The 20955-nt window shown below is 43.0% G+C and overlaps 1 protein-coding gene across 2 annotated transcripts in view; it reads right to left on the reverse strand.

Moving 5' to 3' along the window:
• LOC137527944 (uncharacterized) overlaps positions 1–20955 on the reverse strand; it is a 96490-nt gene that overhangs the window by 17075 nt on the left and 58460 nt on the right. For both annotated transcript variants that reach the window (XM_068249060.1, XM_068249061.1), the window contains exons 5-7: positions 9898–10108; positions 5975–6164; positions 1321–1420 (exon numbers count right to left, since the gene is read on the reverse strand). In XM_068249060.1, coding sequence (XP_068105161.1) covers positions 1321–1420; positions 5975–6164; positions 9898–10108 — 501 coding nt within the window. The remainder of the gene's footprint in view (positions 1–1320; positions 1421–5974; positions 6165–9897; positions 10109–20955) is intronic.

The raw sequence follows: 20955 nt of genomic DNA on the forward strand, positions 1-20955 counted from the left end.
TTGGCATGCGATGTCCTTCATGAATACTAACTTCTGCAAAATGATACCGACCGCTCGATAAAGCGCTCGGTAAGCGCTCGGTAACACTTCATGAATCGAGGCCAATATTGCCCATGACAATGCGCTCACTGGTGCTTAGACTGTTGTCCTGAATGCTGGAAAAGGGTGAGCTTGAGGAGGACACTTGTCAAATGATCCAAGGAAGAGCTGCACAGGGACGCAACAGATGTACAGGACACAGGAAACAGTAAATTCGGGCGCCTGAGGCAAGTGGACAAAAAGGGCGCCGCCATTCACTCCCATAATAAATATCGTTTAATGGGCGCCCAACAGGAAAAAAGGGCGCCGGAGAAAAATAACGTTTTACAAGCGGCGCCCAGAGACTTTTAATGTTTTATAACTGCTTCTCATGATTACACATTATTTAATGATTTATAATTTTTTAAACATTATTTTTAAACGAAAAACAGTACAATATTTTTTTCAAACGTTATTAATGCTTATCACAGGGGGGTCTTAGGTTTAGGCACCACCAGGAGGGTCTTAGGTTTAGGCACCTACAGGGGGGTCTAGGGGTTAGGCACCACCAGGGGGGTCTTAGGTTTAGGCACCTACAGGGGGGTCTAGGGGTTAGGCACCACCAGGGTGGTCTTAGGGTTAGGCACCACCTTGGGGGTCTTAGGGTTAGGCACCACCAGGGGGGTCTTAGGGTTAGGCACCACCAGGGGGGTCTTAGGGTTAGGCACCACCTTGGGGGTCTTAGGGTTAGGCACCACCTGGGGGGTCTTAGGGTTAGGCAGCACCTGGGAGGTGCCTAAACCTAAGGGGGGTCTTAGGTTTAGGCACCACCAGGGGGTCTAGGGGTTAGGGGTAGGTACAGGGAGGGTTCTGTATGAGAGTAGGGTTAGGTATAGCTTTAGTAAAATTCTTATTAATCTTTTATAAAACGTTATTATACATTTCACTTTTTAAACAGGGAAGATTAACGTTTTCACAATTGCCGATTTCATACACATTATTTAATGATTTATAACTTTATAAAACATTATTTTTAAACGAAATATAGTACAATTTTTTTTAAACGTTATTCATGCTTATCGTTTAAAACCCTGCGCCCTTTTTTCCCGACGCCCTTTTTTAACGTACGAGAGGACACAGGATGGAACAATTCTGCCCATGCAACCCCCTGCTGGACCAAACGTGTCTGGTGCTCAGTAACTCAATAATAAAGTCAAGTTTTTATAAATCTCAGTGATAAAAAAAAGTTTGGGTTAGGCTGATATGAGATTCCTGGAGAATGAGCTGTATTCTGACATTTACCTGAATGGTGCTCTACAAGCAGTACTTCTGCTTTGTCATTCTCAATTACTAAAAAAGCCACCTTCTCCATTCCACCTCTGGGCATATCTTCATGTTTCATCTGCAACAAACAACAAGACCGCATTAAACTGGCCACACATACTCTTGGACAGTGTTGGTTCTAGCTACAAAGGGTCCCTGGGCAAAAGTAACCTGGGGGGCCCCTCTGAACCCCCCCCCCCCTCCCCAGTGTTTGGAGGCAAGGGTGACAGACACTCACTTCCTCTGAGTTTCAGGCACTGGAAGTCCCACCTGTCTTCTCTGTAGTTTTGCTGCTCTGCACTTCCTGTCTCTCACAACAGGCACTAGAGGCCAAACAGAGAAGCAGGAAGGGCAGAGCAGAAACACTAAAGAGAGGACAATGGACCTCTAATGCCTAGAACTCGAAGGAGGCTGTGGGAAGGAGGATGTAATGCTGTGGGAAGGAGGATGATAGGTCAATAATTTAGTAGGGTTGAGACAGACTCTTGGGGGCCTCTATGGATGCTGGGGACCTGGGACTATTGCCCCCTTTGCCCATATGGTAGTGCTGGGTCAGCCCTAGGGTGAAGTTTCACATATCTATCCATATTTGTATTATTTGTTATATATAAGAAGATTAAAAGGAAGACTATAGTTCTGATTAGAAATCTGCTCCAATTTTATGTACTGTAATCATGATTTCACATTGGAATTAACAATTATGATATGAAATCGCAATGCAAAGTTTTTGGCTAAAAAAGCTTGGGTGTCTTTGGATAATTTTGCTCACGACTGTAATTACGGTATGATCTATAATTTTGCAATTACCTGCAACAGGGCTTGGCTATTCCCCACTAAAATTGGCCTTATTGACTTCAATATAAATTCTGTTTTACACAAACATCTGCTAACCTAGAGGTAGGGAACCTATGGCTCGGGAGCCAGATGTGACTCTTTTGATGGCTACATCTGACTCACAGACAAATCAGTAGGGGTCGATTCTCTAAGCTACACTGCTCAAGCAGCTTATTGTGGAGGCGCAAGTAAAATTTTCAAAGTAGGCACACTACTGCTGTAGCATGCACTACTAACTTACTTGTGCTACCCCAGAACTAACGGCTGCTCCAATTGTCCCACTCTGGAGCCTGTCAGGTCCAGTGACTTTGTAGGACGAGAACCCCGTACTTTGATTGGCCCAATAGGCTGCCTTTCACTTTACAGGCAGCCTACTGGGCCAAAGTGCGGGGATCTTGTCCTACAAAGTGAATCAATGCCCAAGTCAGCTAACTAATTGTACAAGCTGTTAGTCGGTATTTCTCCTGTCTGACTCTTGGGGAAATTGCGGATGTTGCTGTAACCCAAGAGAAGCTGAAGACGTGTCTGACACTTCCGCTGCCCAGTGTATCAACTGTATACACATCACCACAGGGCCGCCAACAGAAATTTTGGGGCCCCTCACACATCATCAGACCTGGGCCCCCCCTCCCTGGGCACACCCACTGGTTGCTGTGCCCGCCCACTAGCCACCCCACCCCTGTGCCCGTGCACAAAGTGCGTGATGCGGAAAAAAGTGGGCATGACCATGGCATGTTGTGGGTGGAGCCAAATACTAGCAAAATACAAATGAGATAGGGACTTATAGGTTCCTTCTTATTTTTTATTCGTTCTCTTTTGTCCCCATCTTTTCTTCCTGTGCCTCTTTTATCCCCCTGTGTTACCTCTTGTCCCTTTCTGTCTCAGCTCGTTCCCCTGCCCTAGCTAAATATAGGTGGTGCCCCAGTATAGAAAGACCGCTGTAGCGGGCCCACTCATCTGCTCCCCACGTTCAAGTGCTGACATCACTCTTCTCTCATCACCATGGCAACAGGGACGTGTGCCCTACTGTCCCAGTTTGAAACCTATTGTATGGCTCTCACGGAATTACATTTTAAAGTATGTGGGGGGTTTATGGCTCTCTCAGCCAAAAAGGTTCCTGACCCCTGTGTAGGCAGCTAACCCAATGTGTAGGCCCAACTGAGTGTAATGAGTATAATGGTAATTATTTATCTACCCCCTACAAATTTCCACAAAGAGTTAAAGTTAAATTTAAAAAAACAATGATTAGTAAAGAGCAGAAATTACACCTATGCATAATTATGCATCATAATTCACAATTACGCATTGCAGTCGTAATGTGAAATTTTGGGAAAAACCGTAATCAACATGAACATTTGTATAGCACTTTTCTCCTGTTGGACTCAAGAGCTGCAGCCACTGGGGGGTGCTCAAGAGGCCACCAAGCAGTGTTAAGAAGTCTTGCCCAAGGACTTCTTAATGAATTGACATCGTGTGGTGCAAATTTTTGGGTGCCGTGCACTCTACATACACTGAAGTGGGGTTGGAGGGGCATCTCACTGCCAAAGCACTCCCATCCTTGCAGCTTGCCACATTAAGTTTTTCAGCCATTGGGATCGTGTATTTTACATCTGGTTGGTCCAGATGCCTCCTTGCTTCTTTGGTGTCTCTACTATGCATCGCCTACAGGATTAGCAGACAGCACTTTCTGCAACTTGGCCTGATGAAGGGCCCTTTTGTGCCCGAAACGAGCGTGTCGTTGCCTTTTTTCAAAATTGCATTAAGTCTACGATAAAGTCTATGTCTGGGCTGTTAATTCTGTATTGGAAGTATTGCAAGGAACCTCTAACAGAGATTTTTATCATTTTTTCTATGAGTGTTAATAAAGTTTTTTTATATTTTTGCATTTAAAAGACCCTGTATGATTATTTTTCCTTTCATGGTCCTTTCTATACATGTGAAGTTTTGAAGGGGCTAAGTGGATGACCCCCAAAAGGATCAAAGGTTTTTTTCTTTTTCCCTTTGGTGTAAAAAGATAATACTCCCAATTTTACAAGATACTATACTGGAAGGGAGACCAGAAGGTGGGCTACCTATACTGAGGGTTAGGGATATACATAAGCTGTCAAAGGTAAACACTAGTCATTAGAAGTAACCTGGAGGCACTTGAGTTATCTGGCTATGGCTACGGAAGGTTTTGTTGCATCATTGCCCTGTTTATCTTTTCCAAGGGACTGGGGCTCCTCTTGTCCTCAGAGTGAACAATAGCTAATCACAAATGTAGTTAGAGTCATTTACGTAGGGAGTTCTCAGTTCAGCAGAGACAATAAATCACTAATATTCAACTTATTTGGGGTTTCTCTCAGTGGCGTAGCTAATGAGCTGTGTGCCCCGATGCAAGTTTTACAATGGGGCCTCTATACATAACAATTGATACGGCGCACCAAAACCTGCCAAGGACAACCACAGTTTCAGAGGTGCAAGAAGGGGATTGGGAACAGCTTGTTAGTGATCACTACTATTCAAAGTATCTATAGAAGTGATTATTACCAGCACAGGACAAATAGAGAGCTAATACTGTAGTTGAGGGAGGGCCCTTTGGGGCCCCTCTAGCCCAAGGGTCCCGATGCGGTGGCTACCGCTGCACCCCCTATTGCTACGCCCCTGGTTTCTCTCCTGTCGCCTTCTTCCCTTGGGCTGCTTTCTGCTCTGGTACATACTCCATCACAGGGCTACTTCCCCATTCAAATTGTGTGCCGGATAGCCGAAATAGTCAAGGGGGGGGGGGGGGGGGGAGGTGGAGCAAGTCATTGTGCACAGCAGGTCCTTCCATGTCTAAGTGTGTCTGTTGCAAAAAAGCCTGCACCCATCTCAGGAAAGCTAGAGCTCCCTAAAAAGAGTGAGAAGCCCCGAGGTCAGCATTACACAAGCAGGGGGTGGGACAGAGCACTGAAATTCAGGACAGTCTCGGTGAGATCAGGACTGTTGGGAGATATGTGAAGGAGAGTGACACACGGAGGGAGAGACTTCTTCTGAATGGTCTGGGTGCTGACACATACATGAACTTAGAGTACAATCTGGCCCTGAATTTGGTGCTGCTGCATGGGCCCCAGAGGACATGGGGCCGCTTTGCCTGATATCTTTCGTTGATACAATGCCTCCATTACATCGCACCGCAACACCCCACTATAAACTAAACCTAACTAATATTTTCCTGTATTGTCAGTGCTGAGCAGTCGGCAGACATCATGGAAGCAGGAAATTTGGACACCAGCAGCTAATGGATTATTTAGGCTCGCCATAGGCCCTAATGAAGAATATCAGTAATTTGATGTCGAAAGCAGAAATTTAGGCGCCTAATGAATAGCAGGAGCCGGGACCGTCCAACCGAAATGTTTCGTTTTGAGAATTATTATTTTGAAAATTATCATTTTGAATTGTCTTACAAATGTATCTTTTTTTTTTTTAAAGCTATTTACATCAGAGGGAGGGGGTTCTAGGGTTAGGCATCAGAAAGAGGGGTCTTAGGGTTAGACACCTGGAAGGGTTTTTTTTTGGGTTAGGCATGAGGAATGAGGGTTTTAGGGTTAGGTACCACCAGGGGGGTCTTATGGTTGGACATTACCAAGATGGAAACTATGGAAAAAATTGAAGAAACATTGTTATATAGACAATGTTTTACAATTTCGGCTTCAACCTGCACCCTTTTTTCCTGGCGCCCTTATTTAACGTATGCAACATCGAAAGTCTCAAAGCCCCACATTTATTGAATAACAGAAATACAACTTTTCAAACAAGCCCACAGCACAGAGCTACCTACCAGCAGAGTGACGTTTCCCTGGTATTGGTTACTGCTGCTTAGTTGGATGTTCTGCAAATCATAGGTGATATTTTTATCTGGATAACTAACTAATGATATTGTGTAATTTTCATTACAAGAACCAGAGCTCTTCACTGGGATGACCTGTGGCACCCCCACTGTCCAGCTTATGGGTCCTGTCAGGCAAATGCTGCAGATAAAATCACAATAATAACAACATCACTATGAAGTTTCAACAAATCTTTATTGTAATGTGTATTGTTGTTATCTAGTATTACAAAACGGACACTAAAGGTAGCCATACACTTATAGATGGTCACCAGATCAACCATCAGATATATCCCTCTCGGATCCCTCTCTAATAGTGATGCGCGAAAACACCAATGTTCTTTTTGGATTAATTTTCACGAAAATAATGTTAAAGCAGAATGAAACCCAGCATTTTTTCTGTGCTCTAATAGATTATTTACAGCATATTAAATACAACCAGCATATTTTTTTTACTAGAACAGCATTACACACAAGAATTAGACGTTCCCTGCCAGCAAAGCTGGATGCATTCGAACTGTAGATAATGTTATCTTGTTAACTGTATCAAGTGAGGAATGTGACACATGGGCCTCGATTCACAAAGCCGTGCTAACATAGTTAGCACGCCTAAAAGCTTTGGACATGCAAACTAGGGTGCTAAGTAGTTTTCACGTCTAAAGTTAGTGATTGCGCGCAAAGTTTAGCGCTGCACGGTGCGCGCGAAACGTCACACCGTCCGTTCGCTAAATAGCCTGATAAGCGTACTTAGCGCGCGGACGGTGCAATGTTTCGCGCGCACGGTTGTGACATTTTGCGCAGTGCTAAACTTTGCGTGCCCAAACTTTTGTGTGCGTCTTAGCGTGCACAAAGTGCCTTTACATGTGCTAAGGGGCTTTTCACAGGTGTGCTAAAACTTAGCACCCTTTTGTGAATCAAGCCCATTCTCTGACTGTGCAGAAGCTGCTGGACACAGAGAGACAGTGAAAGCATTTCTGCCTTCAATACAACATGAATTAAACCAGTAATAAATAAAATGCAAAGTCAACTCTCAAAGCAAAAAACTGTACTTTTGGGAACTTGTAATTTCTAAATGAATAATAATACTCAAGTACAAATGCAAATATTATAACCGTATGGCATATAAAAAGTAGGAAAACATTTTTTTATTGAATATTACGGTATGTCAGGGTTTTATACCGCTTTAAAGTGATCCCAAGCCGAAGCTCGGGATCAAAAGCACTGGGGCGTAGATAAGCGTCTATGAGGGCGAAGGACCACCGTATGTATATATATATTAATGTATTTTACATATATATATGTAAAATACATTAATAGTTACCTTAGGGACTGAACTTTTTTAACCTCTTGAGGACCACAGGCTTACACCCCCTAGTGGCCAGGCCATTTTTTACAATTCAGCACACTGCAGCACACTGCAGCTTTAACAGTTCGTTGTAGGGCCATACAACTTGGCTGGTGGCTGGATAGTGTACTGGTTAAGGGCTCTGCCTTTGACATGGGCGACCAGGGTTCGAATCCTGGCTAGGTCAAGTACCTATTCAGTAAGTAGTTCAAGGCAAGACTCCCTAACACTGCAGGGTGGCCTCTTGAGCACGTCCCACTGGCTGCAGCTCTTGAGCGCTTTGAGTCCGACAGGAGAAAAGCGCTATATAAATGTTCAGATTATTATTATTATTATTACAACTTAGCACACAAATGAATGTTGCCTCCTTTTCTTGCCACCCACAGAACCTTCTCTTCTTTCACAATAAAAATGTATTTTTTTTAATGTAACCCTCCCCCCTTCTATCCCTCCCCCCAAGATCCAATCATAGTGATCACCTCTCATAGGCATCAGCCTATGAGGGGGATCAGTTTGTGAGCCACTCGAGGGAGGCTCAGTGACAGAGCTGTCCCCTGTACAGCATGGCACTAGATCGCAGCGCTGTACAAATAAAAATAACCGTTTTATTTTCTAACAGCCTGCCAGCCGCGATCGCAGCTGGCAGGCTTATCACGGATCCCCGCAGTGTTTATTTACGGAAGCTCGCACTCCAACAAGTGTGAGCTCCCTTCTAATCACGTGCATCGTGATATGATGCAATCCTGCATTAGGCGGTCCCGGGGGAGCCACTCTGCGGCCGCAATTCTGCGTTAGGCGGTCGTAGAGTGGTTAATATGTATGTGTCATGGGGGTAAACTACTGTTATATTTGCCTATATGGGCTTGTAATTAGAGATGGACGTAAAGCAGAAAAAATACACCTGTATTTCCAAATAAAATATTTTTGCTATACATTGTACTAGAGAAATATTTTAAACGTTGTAATAACCGGGAAATGGCAAATAAAATGCGTGGGTTTTATCCACAGTAGAACGTTTTAGTTTAAAACTATAATGGCGGAAAATTATTCCCATTAAAATGGATTTAGAATAAAATAATTCTTAGCAATATGCACCACCCAAAGAAAGCCTAATTGGTGGTGAAAAAAAGCTATAGATCATTTATTTGTGATAAGTAGTGTTAAAGTTGTTGGCGAATGAATGGAAGGAGGCAGCGCTGACAGAGGAAAATTGCCCTGGTACAGAAGGGGAAAAAACTCTTAGTAGGGAAATGGTTAAGGGAGAGAAGCCTCAGGATCCTATTAAGACTTCTCTCGCTACTCCGTTGTCCCCCATTGCTGAGCATGGTGCCCTCAAACTCGGGGCCACTCAGCTCCTCTTCCTGAAGCGTGGCCTTGCAGTGGTCATGCGAGACCGTTCATGCATGCGCAGTACCACAAAGCAGTAATGTACATGTGAGTGTCAGGCTTGGTCGGCTATCGCGCGGCCACGCTGGAGGAAGAAGAGCTGTGCCCTCCCGATATGATTAGCAACAATGCATTGTCGCTAATCTTAGTCTATCTTAATCTAATAGTCGCTAGGATTCTGAGACTTCCCTCTCTTTAGGCAAGTATCTAATTTTGTACCCAAACTTTGGTTCAGGTATTCTTTAAATTTGATTTTCAAGCGAAAATGCCATCAAAAATAAGTTTTGTTTAGGTCAGAACTAACAGCTGGAAGAGCATGATCAAGGTCTCAGAACTGACAGCTGACAGAGCATAATCACAAGCCAAAGTAAGGACTAACAGCTGGAAGAGTAGGGTCGGGATCACAGGCTGAGGTCACTCAGTATCGGCAGCTGACAGAGCATAATCACAAGCCAAAGTCAGGACCAACAGCAGGAAGAGTAGGGTCGGGGTCACAGGCTGAGGTCAGGATTGGCAGCTGACAGGGCATAATCACAAGCCAAAGTCAGAACTAACAGCTGGAAGAGTCAGGTCAGGGTCACAGGCTGAGGTCAGGATTGGCAGCTGACAGGGCATAATCACAAGCCAAAGTAAGGACTAACAGCTGGAAGAGTAGGGTCGGGGTCACAGGCTGAGGTCAGGATTGGGAGCTGACAGGGTGTAATCACAAGCCAAAGTCAGAACTAACAGCTGGAAGAGTAGGGTCAGGGTCACAGGCTGAGGTCAGGATTGGCAGCTGACAGGGCACAATCACAAGCCAAAGTCAGGACTAACAGCTGGAAGAGTAGGGTCAGGGTCACAGGCTGAGGTTGGGATTGGCAGCTGCCATAGCTGGCTTAAGGCTGAGGTCATTGAAAGGTATGCTGACACTCTGCAGTCATTGCAGCTGTCTTCTGACCCTCTGGTGTAATTGAAAGTGTATATTTAAAGAGACTCCGTAACAAGGATCAACCTCACACTACTGTTTTTTTCCTAACAGATAGAAGTGAGCTTTGTGGGCAAGGAATAATAACAAATTCTGTTGTTAAATGATCCAGGCCTTCTCAAGATCTCAATCTTGCTGACTTAGCTGAATGAAGGTTGACGGACTAGCCACATACCTTACCTTATCATTTCAATTAGGCGGGGAACTACTGACCAAGTCTTCTCAGATTTGTTCTTAAGTTTTAAGCAGCAGTGTAGAAACGCTTTTGCACAAAGTGCTGTACCCTCTGTCTCCTTTGCCTTAAAACCATGAAGGCACTCCCACTTCTGCTCATAATGCTTATAACCATTAGTGCAGCATGTCTTCATTTTCGGTTTCTGGAACTGCAAGACTGTAAAAATAAAAGGAAAATGAGGTATAAATTCCATGACCTCATTCATGTCCAGTTAGCTCATAAATCTCACAGTGTGTAGTAGGGCCAGATTTCCCACAAGGCCATGGAGCAATGGCATATCCAAGGTAAATAGCGTCTATGGCAAGCACTAAAATGACACCCCTGTCTAGCCATCATAATTAACATGGTAAAACCCAGGTGACCTGTACAGTAGCTAACGCTCTTGCCTTGCAGCACTCGAGTCCTAGGTTGTGGAGAGCTTTGTAGGTTACGGTTAAGGGCTCATTTACACTTACCGTAATCAGTTGGTATGCATTAGTACGCGTTAGTACGCATTGGTACGCGTTTTTTCCATAGCAGTGCATTGTGAAAAAGATTTCAGTTAAAAACGCGTTAAGTGTGAACTGTGCCATGGGAAAACATGGGCAACCTTTGAAAATCAGTTTTCTTTCAGTTATAACTGAGAGCAACTGTTTAAAGAAAACCTGAACTGAAAATTAAAAGTCAAAATAAGCATATACAAGTCATACTTACCTTCCATGTAGTCTACTCCTCAGTGTCTTTCTCCTGTCCCGCGTCCTGTTTGTTCACTGTGATCAAGGGAATTTTCCATCCTCCATTTTGAAAATGACCATTACCCATAACATCTTCCTGGTCAGCACATTGTTAAACTGTAACATCGCCCACTTGAGCCATAGGGAAACATGGACACATCAGTTCTCCTCTCAGCTGTAACTGACAGCAGCTGATATATAACTGACAGCAACTGATATATTTCAGTTCTGACAAAATGTTGTCAGAACTGGAAGGGATCATTGTCAGAAGAAAATGGTGGGCTTCTGAGAGGAACTGATGGCAAGGTAACTATTTAATGTTCATTTGAAGTTACCTCATGTGCTTATTTTAAATAATTTTACTCAGTACAGGTTCCCTTTAAGTGTAAAAGGGCCCTAAGAGTTTCAAATGGATGCCCTGATTAGATGGCAGCCAATGAAGAGCTTGGAAGAGAGGAGCAGCAGAGGAAGAGCGAGAAGAAAAATGAATGAGACGAGCAGCCGATTTCAGTACGGATTGGGGAGTTGGTAGTTGGTTAATTGGTAGTCTATTACAATAGTCCAAATAAGTTATTATAAGAGCATGTACTAACATTTTAGTAGTGAGAAAAGTTCGGATGTGAGATATGTTTTTGAGTTGGAGATGACAGGGACTGGTTGGAGAGTGAATATGAGGAATACATGTGAGAGGAGTTAAATATTACCCCTAAGCAAAGTGCTCTGGAAACTGAAGTTATAGGGGTGCTAGTAATTTTTATTTTTATATCAGGCAGCGAGGTAGACAGAGGCAGTAAAATATGATTAGTTCTGTTTTACTCATATTAAGTTTTAAGACATGAGAAGTCATGAAAGAAGATATAGCAGATAAGCAACCCAGGAACACGTGTGAGTAGGGAGTTAAAGTCCAGGGCCAAGATGTACAGTTGTGTATCATATGCATATAAGTGGTATTGAAAACCAAATGAGTTGATTAAGTTGCCAAGACCATGCATGTAGCTGGAAAAGAGGAGGGGGCCAAGAACAGATCCTTGAGGTATCCCCACAGACAAAGGATGTGGAGAAGAAAGACTCTGAAAGACCTTCCACAGACATAGGAATATATCCAGGAGAGAGCACGGCCCTTTACGCCTACAGATGAAGGTATCTGTACGTGAAAAGTGTGGTACGCAGTTTTAAAAGCTGAGGAAAATCAAAAAGGATGAGTATGGAATAATGGCCTTTGGATGGATTAAGCTGTAAGAATCTTTTTGGCCACTTTACTCTCTGTGGAATGGTTAGAGTGTGCCTGGAACTGATCAAGCAGGGAGTTAGCAAATTATTTAATGGCATTATTTAATGGCTTAGTTTAGCATGTATATGGTGTTCAAGTAATTTGGATGCAGATGGGAGAAGTGACACTGGGCGGTAGCTGGAGAGCACGGTGGGATCTAGAGGTTTTTTATGTGGTGCCGTCACAACGGCCTTTTTGAGTGAGAATGGAAAGATGCCAGTGGAGAAGGATATGTTAAATAGTGATGTTAGTAAAGTGATGAAGGATAAGGATAGCTGTGGAATGAGACGTGAGGCAGTGGCATAGCTTAGGAGCTCTGGGCCCCAATGCAAGTTTTATTGAGCACCCTCAAGGTACCCAAACCCAACACATAGTGGACTAGGAGTATAACAACTGGTTGGTTGGTGCAGTTTAAAGTTATGGTTGTTCAATACATTTTTACAGTTGGTTTTCTACCTGGGATGGCTAGCGAAGTAGTAACTGGTTTATAATGTTTAATTATTTATTTATTTTTAAAGTAAAAAATAAATAAATAAATAATATACTGAAGGTGTTGCAGCCATTACAAATTGCATTTACCGTATATACTCGCATATAAGCAGACCCGCATATAAGCCGATCCCCCAACTTTTACCTGAAAAACCAGGGGGAAATGATTGACCCCCATATAAGCCGGGGGTAGGAAATGCTGGCCGCCTTATTCCCCTAGTGCGTCCCAGTATAGCTAGTAAAGTTCCCAGTATGGGTAGGTAGTGCCCCAGTATAGCTAGTATAGTGCCCAGTATAGCTAGTATAGTGCCCAGTATAGCTAGTATAGTGCTCAGTATAGCTAGTATAGTGCTCAGTATAGCTAGTAAAGTGCCCCAGTTTAGCTAGTATAGTGCTCAGTATAGCTAGTATAGTGCTCAGTATAGCTAGTATAGTGTTCAGTATAGCTAGTACAGTGCTCAGTATAGCTAGTAAAGTGCCCCAGTTTAGCTAGTATAGTGCTCAGTATAGCTAGTAAAGTGCCCCAGTTTAGCTAGTATAGTGCTCAGTATAGCTAGTATAGTGCTCAGTATAGCTAGTACAGTGCTCAGTATAGCTAGTACAGTGCCCCAGTTTAGCTAGTATAGTGCTCAGTATAGCTAGTACAGTGCTCAGTATAGCTAGTAAAGTGCCCCAGTTTAGCTAGTATAGTGCTTAGTATAGCTAGTACAGTGCTCAGTATAGCTAGTATAGTGCTCAGTATAGCTAGTAAAGTTGCCCCAGTTTAGCTAGTATAGTGCTCAGTATAGCTAGTAAAGTGCCCCAGTTTAGCTAGTATAGTGCTCAGTATAGCTAGTATAGTGCTCAGTATAGCTAGTAAAGTTGCCCCAGTTTAGCTAGTATAGTGCTCAGTATAGCTAGTACAGTGCTCAGTATAGCTAGTAAAGTGCCCCAGTTTAGCTAGTATAGTGCTTAGTATAGCTAGTACAGTGCTCAGTATAGCTAGTATAGTGCTCAGTATAGCTAGTATAGTGCTCAGTATAGCTAGTAAAGTTGCCCCAGTTTAGCTAGTATAGTGCTCAGTATAGCTAGTACAGTGCTCAGTATAGCTAGTAAAGTGCCACAGTTTAGCTAGTATAGTGCTCAGTATAGCTAGTATAGTGCTCAGTATAGCTAGTAAAGTTGCCCCAGTTTAGCTAGTATAGTGCTCAGTATAGCGCTCAGTATAGCTAGTAAAGTGCCCAGTGTAGGTAGTATAGTCGCCCCCACCCCCACCGCCGCTGCTATTACCTGCCCGCATCTTCTATTCCCCTCTCCGTGCTTGTAAAGATTCACAGCAGCGCGTCTCCGCAGAAATACCGATGCTTTCTATCCAGAGAGCGCGGTATTTCTGCCCCCAGGAAACTTCTCCTCTGCTTTTTAGTTCCTGGATGCGAGATCGTTCGCATCCAGGACTTTTTTCACTGTGGCCATCTTGTGGCCAAATAGTAAACTGCACCCACATACATTTTTAATTAAACAATTATATTATTTTACATTTAAAATAAGCAGTTTCCCTCCCACACCAAAAATTACCCACATACATTTTTTATTAAAAAATAAATAAAAAAAAATACAATAAAAAACAAACAAAACCAACATAAATAGTTACCCAAGGGTCTGAACTTTTTAAATATGCATGTCAAGAGAGTATTTTATTATATTATTTAAAATTATAAGCTTATAAATAGTGATGGACACAAATTGAAAAAATGCACCTTTATTTCTAAATTAAATATCGGCACCATAAATTGTGATAGGGACATCGTTTAAATGGTGTAATAACCGGGACAGATGGGCAAATAAAATACATGAGTTTTAATTATGATAGCGTATATTAATTTTAAACTATAATGGCCAAAAACTGAGAAATAATGAATTTTTTTCATTTCTTTCTTAATCTTCCTGTTAAAATGGATTTAGAAAAAAATAATTCTTAACAAAATGTACTACCGAAAGAAAGCCTAATTAGTGGCGGAAGAAACAAGATATAGATCAATTCATTGTGATAAGTAGCAATAAAGTTATAGGCAAATGAATGGGAGGTGAACGTTGCTCGGATGCATGAGGTTTTCGGCACTGCGGTGCTGAACCGGATAATATAAGTACTATAGTATAGTAAGGTTTAAGGTTAAACATGTTACACACAGTCCCATGTAGAAAAGTGATCTTAAGGGAAAAAAAATAGGACCAGGAAGCCGATAGATGACTGCAGTTTATGGTGAGAGGAGTAGTATAGTTAAAACTACACTGCACTTGTGGCTGCCTAAGCCTGATGCGGCTTAGTTTTAATGCCAGCAGCTCCGAGGCATGGAATGCAATTTCCCATCCACACAGGCTCAGTGCTGTCTAAAGACATTACAGTTCTACCCCAGCATGCATGTTTTAGAGTCCAGTGTACTTACACAACATCCATGCTGCACACCAGCCGCTGCTGGTAACACCACCTTCCATCTTTCTGCCCCATCCAGGCATGTGCAGAGGGGGGGGGCTCTGGGTGCCCAAGTATTCCCATAAAAAGCCCCCTTTGGCTGTAAAAACGAAGCCCCATCTCTGGCCGTGATAAGCTCCACTCCTCCCCATCTGGGACACTTTGGAGTAAAGAGGTGCCATACAGGAAAAAGGGGCATTGTTGTGAGGCCTCTTTTTTAAATTTGAGCACCCCCCACTTAAAGAGAATCTGTATTGTTAAAATCGCACAAAAGTAAACATACCAGTACGTTAGGAGACATCTCCTATTACCCTCTGTCACAATTTCGCCGCTCCTCGCCGCATTAAAAGTGGTTAAAAACAGTTTTAAAAAGTTTGTTTGTAAACAAACAAAATGGCCACCAAAACAGGAAGTAGGTTGATGTACAGTATGTCCACACATAGAAAATACATTCATACACAAGCAGGCTGTATAAACCCTTCCTTTTGAATCTCAAGAGATCATTTGTGTGTTTCTTTCACCCTGCAGCTATCTTCCACTGAAGTGTCAGGCTGTTTCTACCTGCAGAGTGCAGACAGCTCTGCCTGTATGTAATTCCTCAGTATATGAAAGCCCAGCCAGCTCAGAGGAGGATTTATCCAGCTTGTAAAAGATAAGAGAGAAGAGAGCAGCTGCCCTAATCTAAATAATACACAGGCAGTGTGCAGAGAGGGGCCTGGAGGGGGGAGATGCATCACAGAACCACAACACTGAAGAACTTGGCAGCCTTCCAGACACAGGCTGACAAGTCTGACAAGAGAGAGATAAGTTGATTTATTACAGAGATGGTGATAGTAGAACATGCTGCAGTAAGCCAGAACACATTAGAATAGCTTTTGGAACTTGTAGGATAATAAAAAACAGGATGCAATTTTTGTTACGGAGTCTCTTTAAGGACCTTCTGCACGGCCCCTTCCCCATCCATCGAGACCTGCTGTGATCACCACCATCAGTTTTTGTTAGTTTTTTGAATACATATAGTTGAAATGGTGTCCGTATCTTCCGGAGGTAAGCAGTTACCTCTCGTTTACACCTTATGTTTTGATGTTTTAACACCCATATAGTAAGAGAGCACGGCACTCAATTAACTTGACAGGCAGCCTATTGGTCTAAAGTGCGAGGATCTCGTCCTACAAAGTGAATTAACCCCCAAGTCAGCTAGATAATTGTACAAGCTGTTAGTTGGTATTTCTCCTGTCTGGCTCTCGGGGAAATTGCTGATGTTGCTGAAACCCAAGAGAAGCTGAAGACGTGTCTCTTGGTGAAAGTGATGCTTGTAGGGGAACCTTGACACAGTAGCTTAAATTTTAACAAACTACAAAATAATCACAGTATGTTTCAGAAACATAAAGCTGTAGAGGAATAAAGCACAGCAAATTAAAGTGTACCCATGATGACATGTGACATGATGAGATAGACATGTGTATGTACAGTGCCAAGCATACAGACACTTATGCTGTTCTCTTTTTCTTTTCCCCTGAATATTCAGCTGTGGAACTGACTGTTTTTTTTCCAGTTGGACCTAGTCAGCTCACTGATAAAAAATGACAGCTATAAAACACTTTCCTAAGCAGATAACTGAGCTTCTTAATGCAAAGGAGAGATAAAAAGTTTGTGTATTTTCACTCTGGGACTCTTAAGACACTGCAACTGAGCAGAGACTATAACATTAAATCTGCTTTGTAAATGTTTATAAATAACATAAAGCCTTGAGATATCGAAAAAAGTAAATTTTAGGAGTAGGAGGACAGATCCAATTGTTCTTGTTTTTATAATGTAGTTCTGTAATTTAGTGGAATTACAAAAATTACGGGTATTACAAAATACAAATGTTGTGTTTTACATGAAAATTCTTCCTAAAAAGTACTCGAAAAATTCCAAAAATTTTCGTAATTATAAAAATGCCATCACGAAAACGATCGTAATGACTAAAACAATCTTAATTACGTAAAGTTTTGTGTATGATCGTAATTAAGCAAAATTCCACTTAATTTTTTTTCGCGATTACGATTTTTCCATTACGCAATTGTAATTATGAAAATTATGCAAAATTTCACAAAATTGTAACAAACACACTATGATCATTACTAATCTTTAGACTTACTGTACCCCTAATGAAGATCCTGTTTTCTTTTTTTTGGGGGGGGGGGGGGGGGGAGGGATCAGTTGTTTTTTATTTATTTTCTACGGTGTTAATTATGATCAGGGTTTTAGCATCATACCCTGAATCTTGGGGTTAGCAGAGAAATAGAATAGTAGGTAAAACCCTAATGTACACCTCTCAAGATATTATATGTTGCATAACAAAGTACTGTTGCACATAACACAGTGATAGCTAATTATGAAAATGACCTTGATACTAGTACGAGGTTGGAATATCATCATACATAAATTGGAAGAGTGTTGTTATATTGTTTTTTCCCCACTGCACGCCTTGTTTATAGTATACTGTTTTCAGGGGCGTATCGAAGTAATAGAGAGCCTATGGCAAACACTGAAATTGCGCCTCCTGCCCTGGTAAGAGTACCCTTCCCCTCTGAAAACCACATCCTTTCTCATGTACATGTGTTATGGTTGCCTGTGGTTTTTGTTTTTTGGCTGGGGATATTGCTGAAGTTACTTTTGGGGAAATATCTCTTATATCTTATTTCCTCTCTGTCCTCTTTTCTAACACTTAGCCATGTGCGTCCTACATATCTAAGTTAAAATGGAGTAGAACTTTTACTCATTGCATAATTGTGTTCCTTTCCTATTGTTTATAGGGCATTCCTCAAGCCAAATACTTTTTTGTTTTTGTTTAAATACTCTAATTCCCTATATACTAAATAAACCACGCCCGCAAGTTTTCAGAGAGCCTTGGCAGTAGCAAGGGCTCATGGGAGCTCAGTCTGGGCAGGAGGAGGAGGAGGTGTTACTAGCCATTGATTTCAGAGGCAGAGGGGAGGAGGGAGGAGGGGGGATTAGGTTTTTTCACAGGCTTAGTGATCAAGATACAGATAAGCCTGCTTCTGTGTAATGTTTACAAACAACATGGCTGCTGTCATTGTATCACAGGAAGAAATAATCATTTTCTATTAAAGAGACTCTGTAACAACAAAAACCTCCCCTGGGGGGTACTCACCTCGGGTGGGGGAAGCCTCCGGATCCTAATGAGGCTTCCCACGCCGTCCTCTGTCCCACGGGGGTCTCGCCGCAGCCCTCCGAACAGCCGGCGACTGTGCCGACTGTCAGTTCAATATTTACCTTTGCTGGCTCCAGCGGGGGCGCTGTGGCGACTTTCGGCACGGAAATAGACGGAAATACCCGATCTCCGTCGGGTCCGCTCTACTGCGCAGGTGCCGGAAACTTGCGCCTGCGCAGTAGAGCAGACCCGACGGCGATCGGGTATTTCCGCCTACTTCGGCGCCGAGAGGCATCAGAGCGCCTGCGCAGGAGCCAGGAAGGTAAATATTGCGTCACCGCTGCACGGAGGGCTACAGCGAGACCCCCGAGGGACGCAGGACGGCGTGGGAAGCCTCATTAGGATCCTGAGGCTTCCCCCACCCGAGGTGAGTACCCCCCAGGGGCCGTTTTGTCGTTACAGTTCCTCTTTAAAGCTATTTGCAGCCAGATTTGCTGTGTAAACTATTTAAACTTTAGATAAGATATATAGACAACTTATAGTTAGTTTTTCATCTCAGATCCGCTTTAAAGGGAACCTAAACTGAGAAGGATATGGATTTTTCCTTTTAAAATAATACCAGTTGCCTGACTCTCCTGCTGATCCTGTGTCTCTAATACTTTTAGCCACAGCCCCTCAACAAGCATGCAGATCAGGTGCTCTGACTGAAGTCAGACTGGATTAGCTGCATGCTTGTTTCAGGTGTGTTATTCAGCCACTACTACAGCCAAAGATATCAGTAGGATGCCAGGCAACTGGTATTGTTTAAAAGGAAACATCCATATCCATCTGAGTTAAGGTTCCCTTTCAGTAGCCATGTTCCCCAGATAACATAATTAATCAGATCTGAGGTCTGAGTAACAGGGAGGCATGGGGGCAGGCATAACAGAGCACAGGGGTAGGCATGGCAGCACAGCTCAGGGGTAGGCATGGCAGCACAGCACAGGAGCAGGTATGGCACCCATGGCATGAGCCTTGCCTGTACGCCTCTAAATACGCCCTTGTTTTGAATTTTCTACATCCTTGTTGAGCATGATGGTGCTAAAAAGAAAAATCTAATGTTATACTGGCTGTAAACACTGGCGTGTCCCCTTCATTCCTGTAGACTTTCTACCGAAGACAGACACTAAAAATTAGGGATGCTCATTCCCATTTTGGTGACTTGAAATGTTTGCAATTTCAGAATTCGGAAAATGGAATACTGTGTAAATCCGATTTACAGCAACAAGAATTTTTCTGCAAAAATTGGATTACCATGGTAATTTTAGACCAATCACAAAATTCTGTTTTTCCTATTTACAATTTTTGTCATATTTTTGCATTCTCTGATGTAAAAAATGGCAAAAAAAATTTACTCAGAAATTAGAAAATCAGAAATCGGAAAAACTGAAATTGGAAAAATGGCAAATCAAAAAAATGGAAAATCAGAAAAATAGAAAATCAGGAATTGGCATTGGTGGAAATCTGAATTTCTGCGGAATTGGAAATAGACATTTCTGACCATCCCTACTTAAAACGGGTGGAAGCGCCCGAGGCATAAAATATAGGCTAATAATCCAGTAATCTTACCTCTCTTGAAGAATTTGGATCAGTCTATTGAAAAAAAGGTCTTTTATTTGAGCACATAAAATTGACAATGTGTAACAAACACGGAAGAGACAGCTGCGGTGAACAGCGATACCACCGTAGCTGCCTCCATCTCCCTGCCTAGCGATCTATCCATGCCTCAGGCGTCTAGAGCGCCGAGGACGGGTTTGTCAGCAGCACATAGGGTTGCATTGTCGCGTGCGCGCGCACAGAAAGGACCTTTATGCGGGGAGGAGGCGCGTCAGCTGACCGGCCGGTCGGCTGACGTCAGTGGAGACGTTCGCCGCTCCTCATTGGTTGATGAGAGGGGGCGTGCCGGAGGGGTCGCCTCTGCTTCTTAAGCTTCCCTGAATCACTCGCAACTTGTCTGCTGTTGCGAATACTTCGTGTTAGCGCTCAGACCTTAGATAGATCCGGTGTGCTTTGATCTGGGAGGAAACCGGGGATTTCACACAGTGATAGGATTGTTTGATAGCCATAATCATAATTGAATATTGTATTATCTGTGTATGACTCTTGCTCGCTCTGACTATTCTTACTCTCAGTGATTCTGTACTTCTGCCCATCTGATCTTGTTGCTGACTCTGCCTGGCAAAATCTTCTTGCCTTTGCCTTCTGACTTTGTACCGTATCTGCCAGTCTGTTGCCAACTCGTTTAGTCTGACCACTCTACTCTCACCAGAGGGCCCTAGTCTCTGGTGAGGGGTTTTGTACTGTTAGTGCCCACCAGCTCCTCTGGTGTGGCATAGCTGAAGCTATCAGTACTACTGTTGCACCAAGCACCATACTTTACTATCACATTAGCTGTTGGTATACTTGTATTATTGGTGATTCTGCAGATCATCATATAATCTAATAACCTCTCTGTTTATAAGATAAATAGCTAATTGGCCTATTTTTTTATGCATTGGGTGCCTTCACCCCTGTTTAAATGTCTTGTCACACCTCTTTAGAGGTGATAGTTTTTTTGTCCTAAAGAACATTCGGAGTGCGACCACCCAGTTCCTGTTACAGACCTGGAAAACTGAGAGGGGGATGGTTCATTTCTCGGCTACTCTGATGGTGGTTGCAAGGATTTGCAACCCACCTTTGTGAGTATACAGTATTATCCTTAGCATTTTGCTTTTCTGAATCTTACAAGGTCTTCTTTTGTCTTTTAGATGAGACTAGGGTTGTTACAATCACAGGAATCAGTGGATGGGGTGGGATGACCTAAAGGGAGTTCCGGAGGGTGACAGCAGTGGGGAAGAAGTTCCTGTGCCTTGAGGTTTTGGTGACAATGGCCCGAAACCTACG

This window comes from Hyperolius riggenbachi, chromosome 8 (genome assembly GCF_040937935.1).
Source record: "Hyperolius riggenbachi isolate aHypRig1 chromosome 8, aHypRig1.pri, whole genome shotgun sequence".
NCBI classification, from domain to species: domain Eukaryota; kingdom Metazoa; phylum Chordata; class Amphibia; order Anura; family Hyperoliidae; genus Hyperolius; species Hyperolius riggenbachi.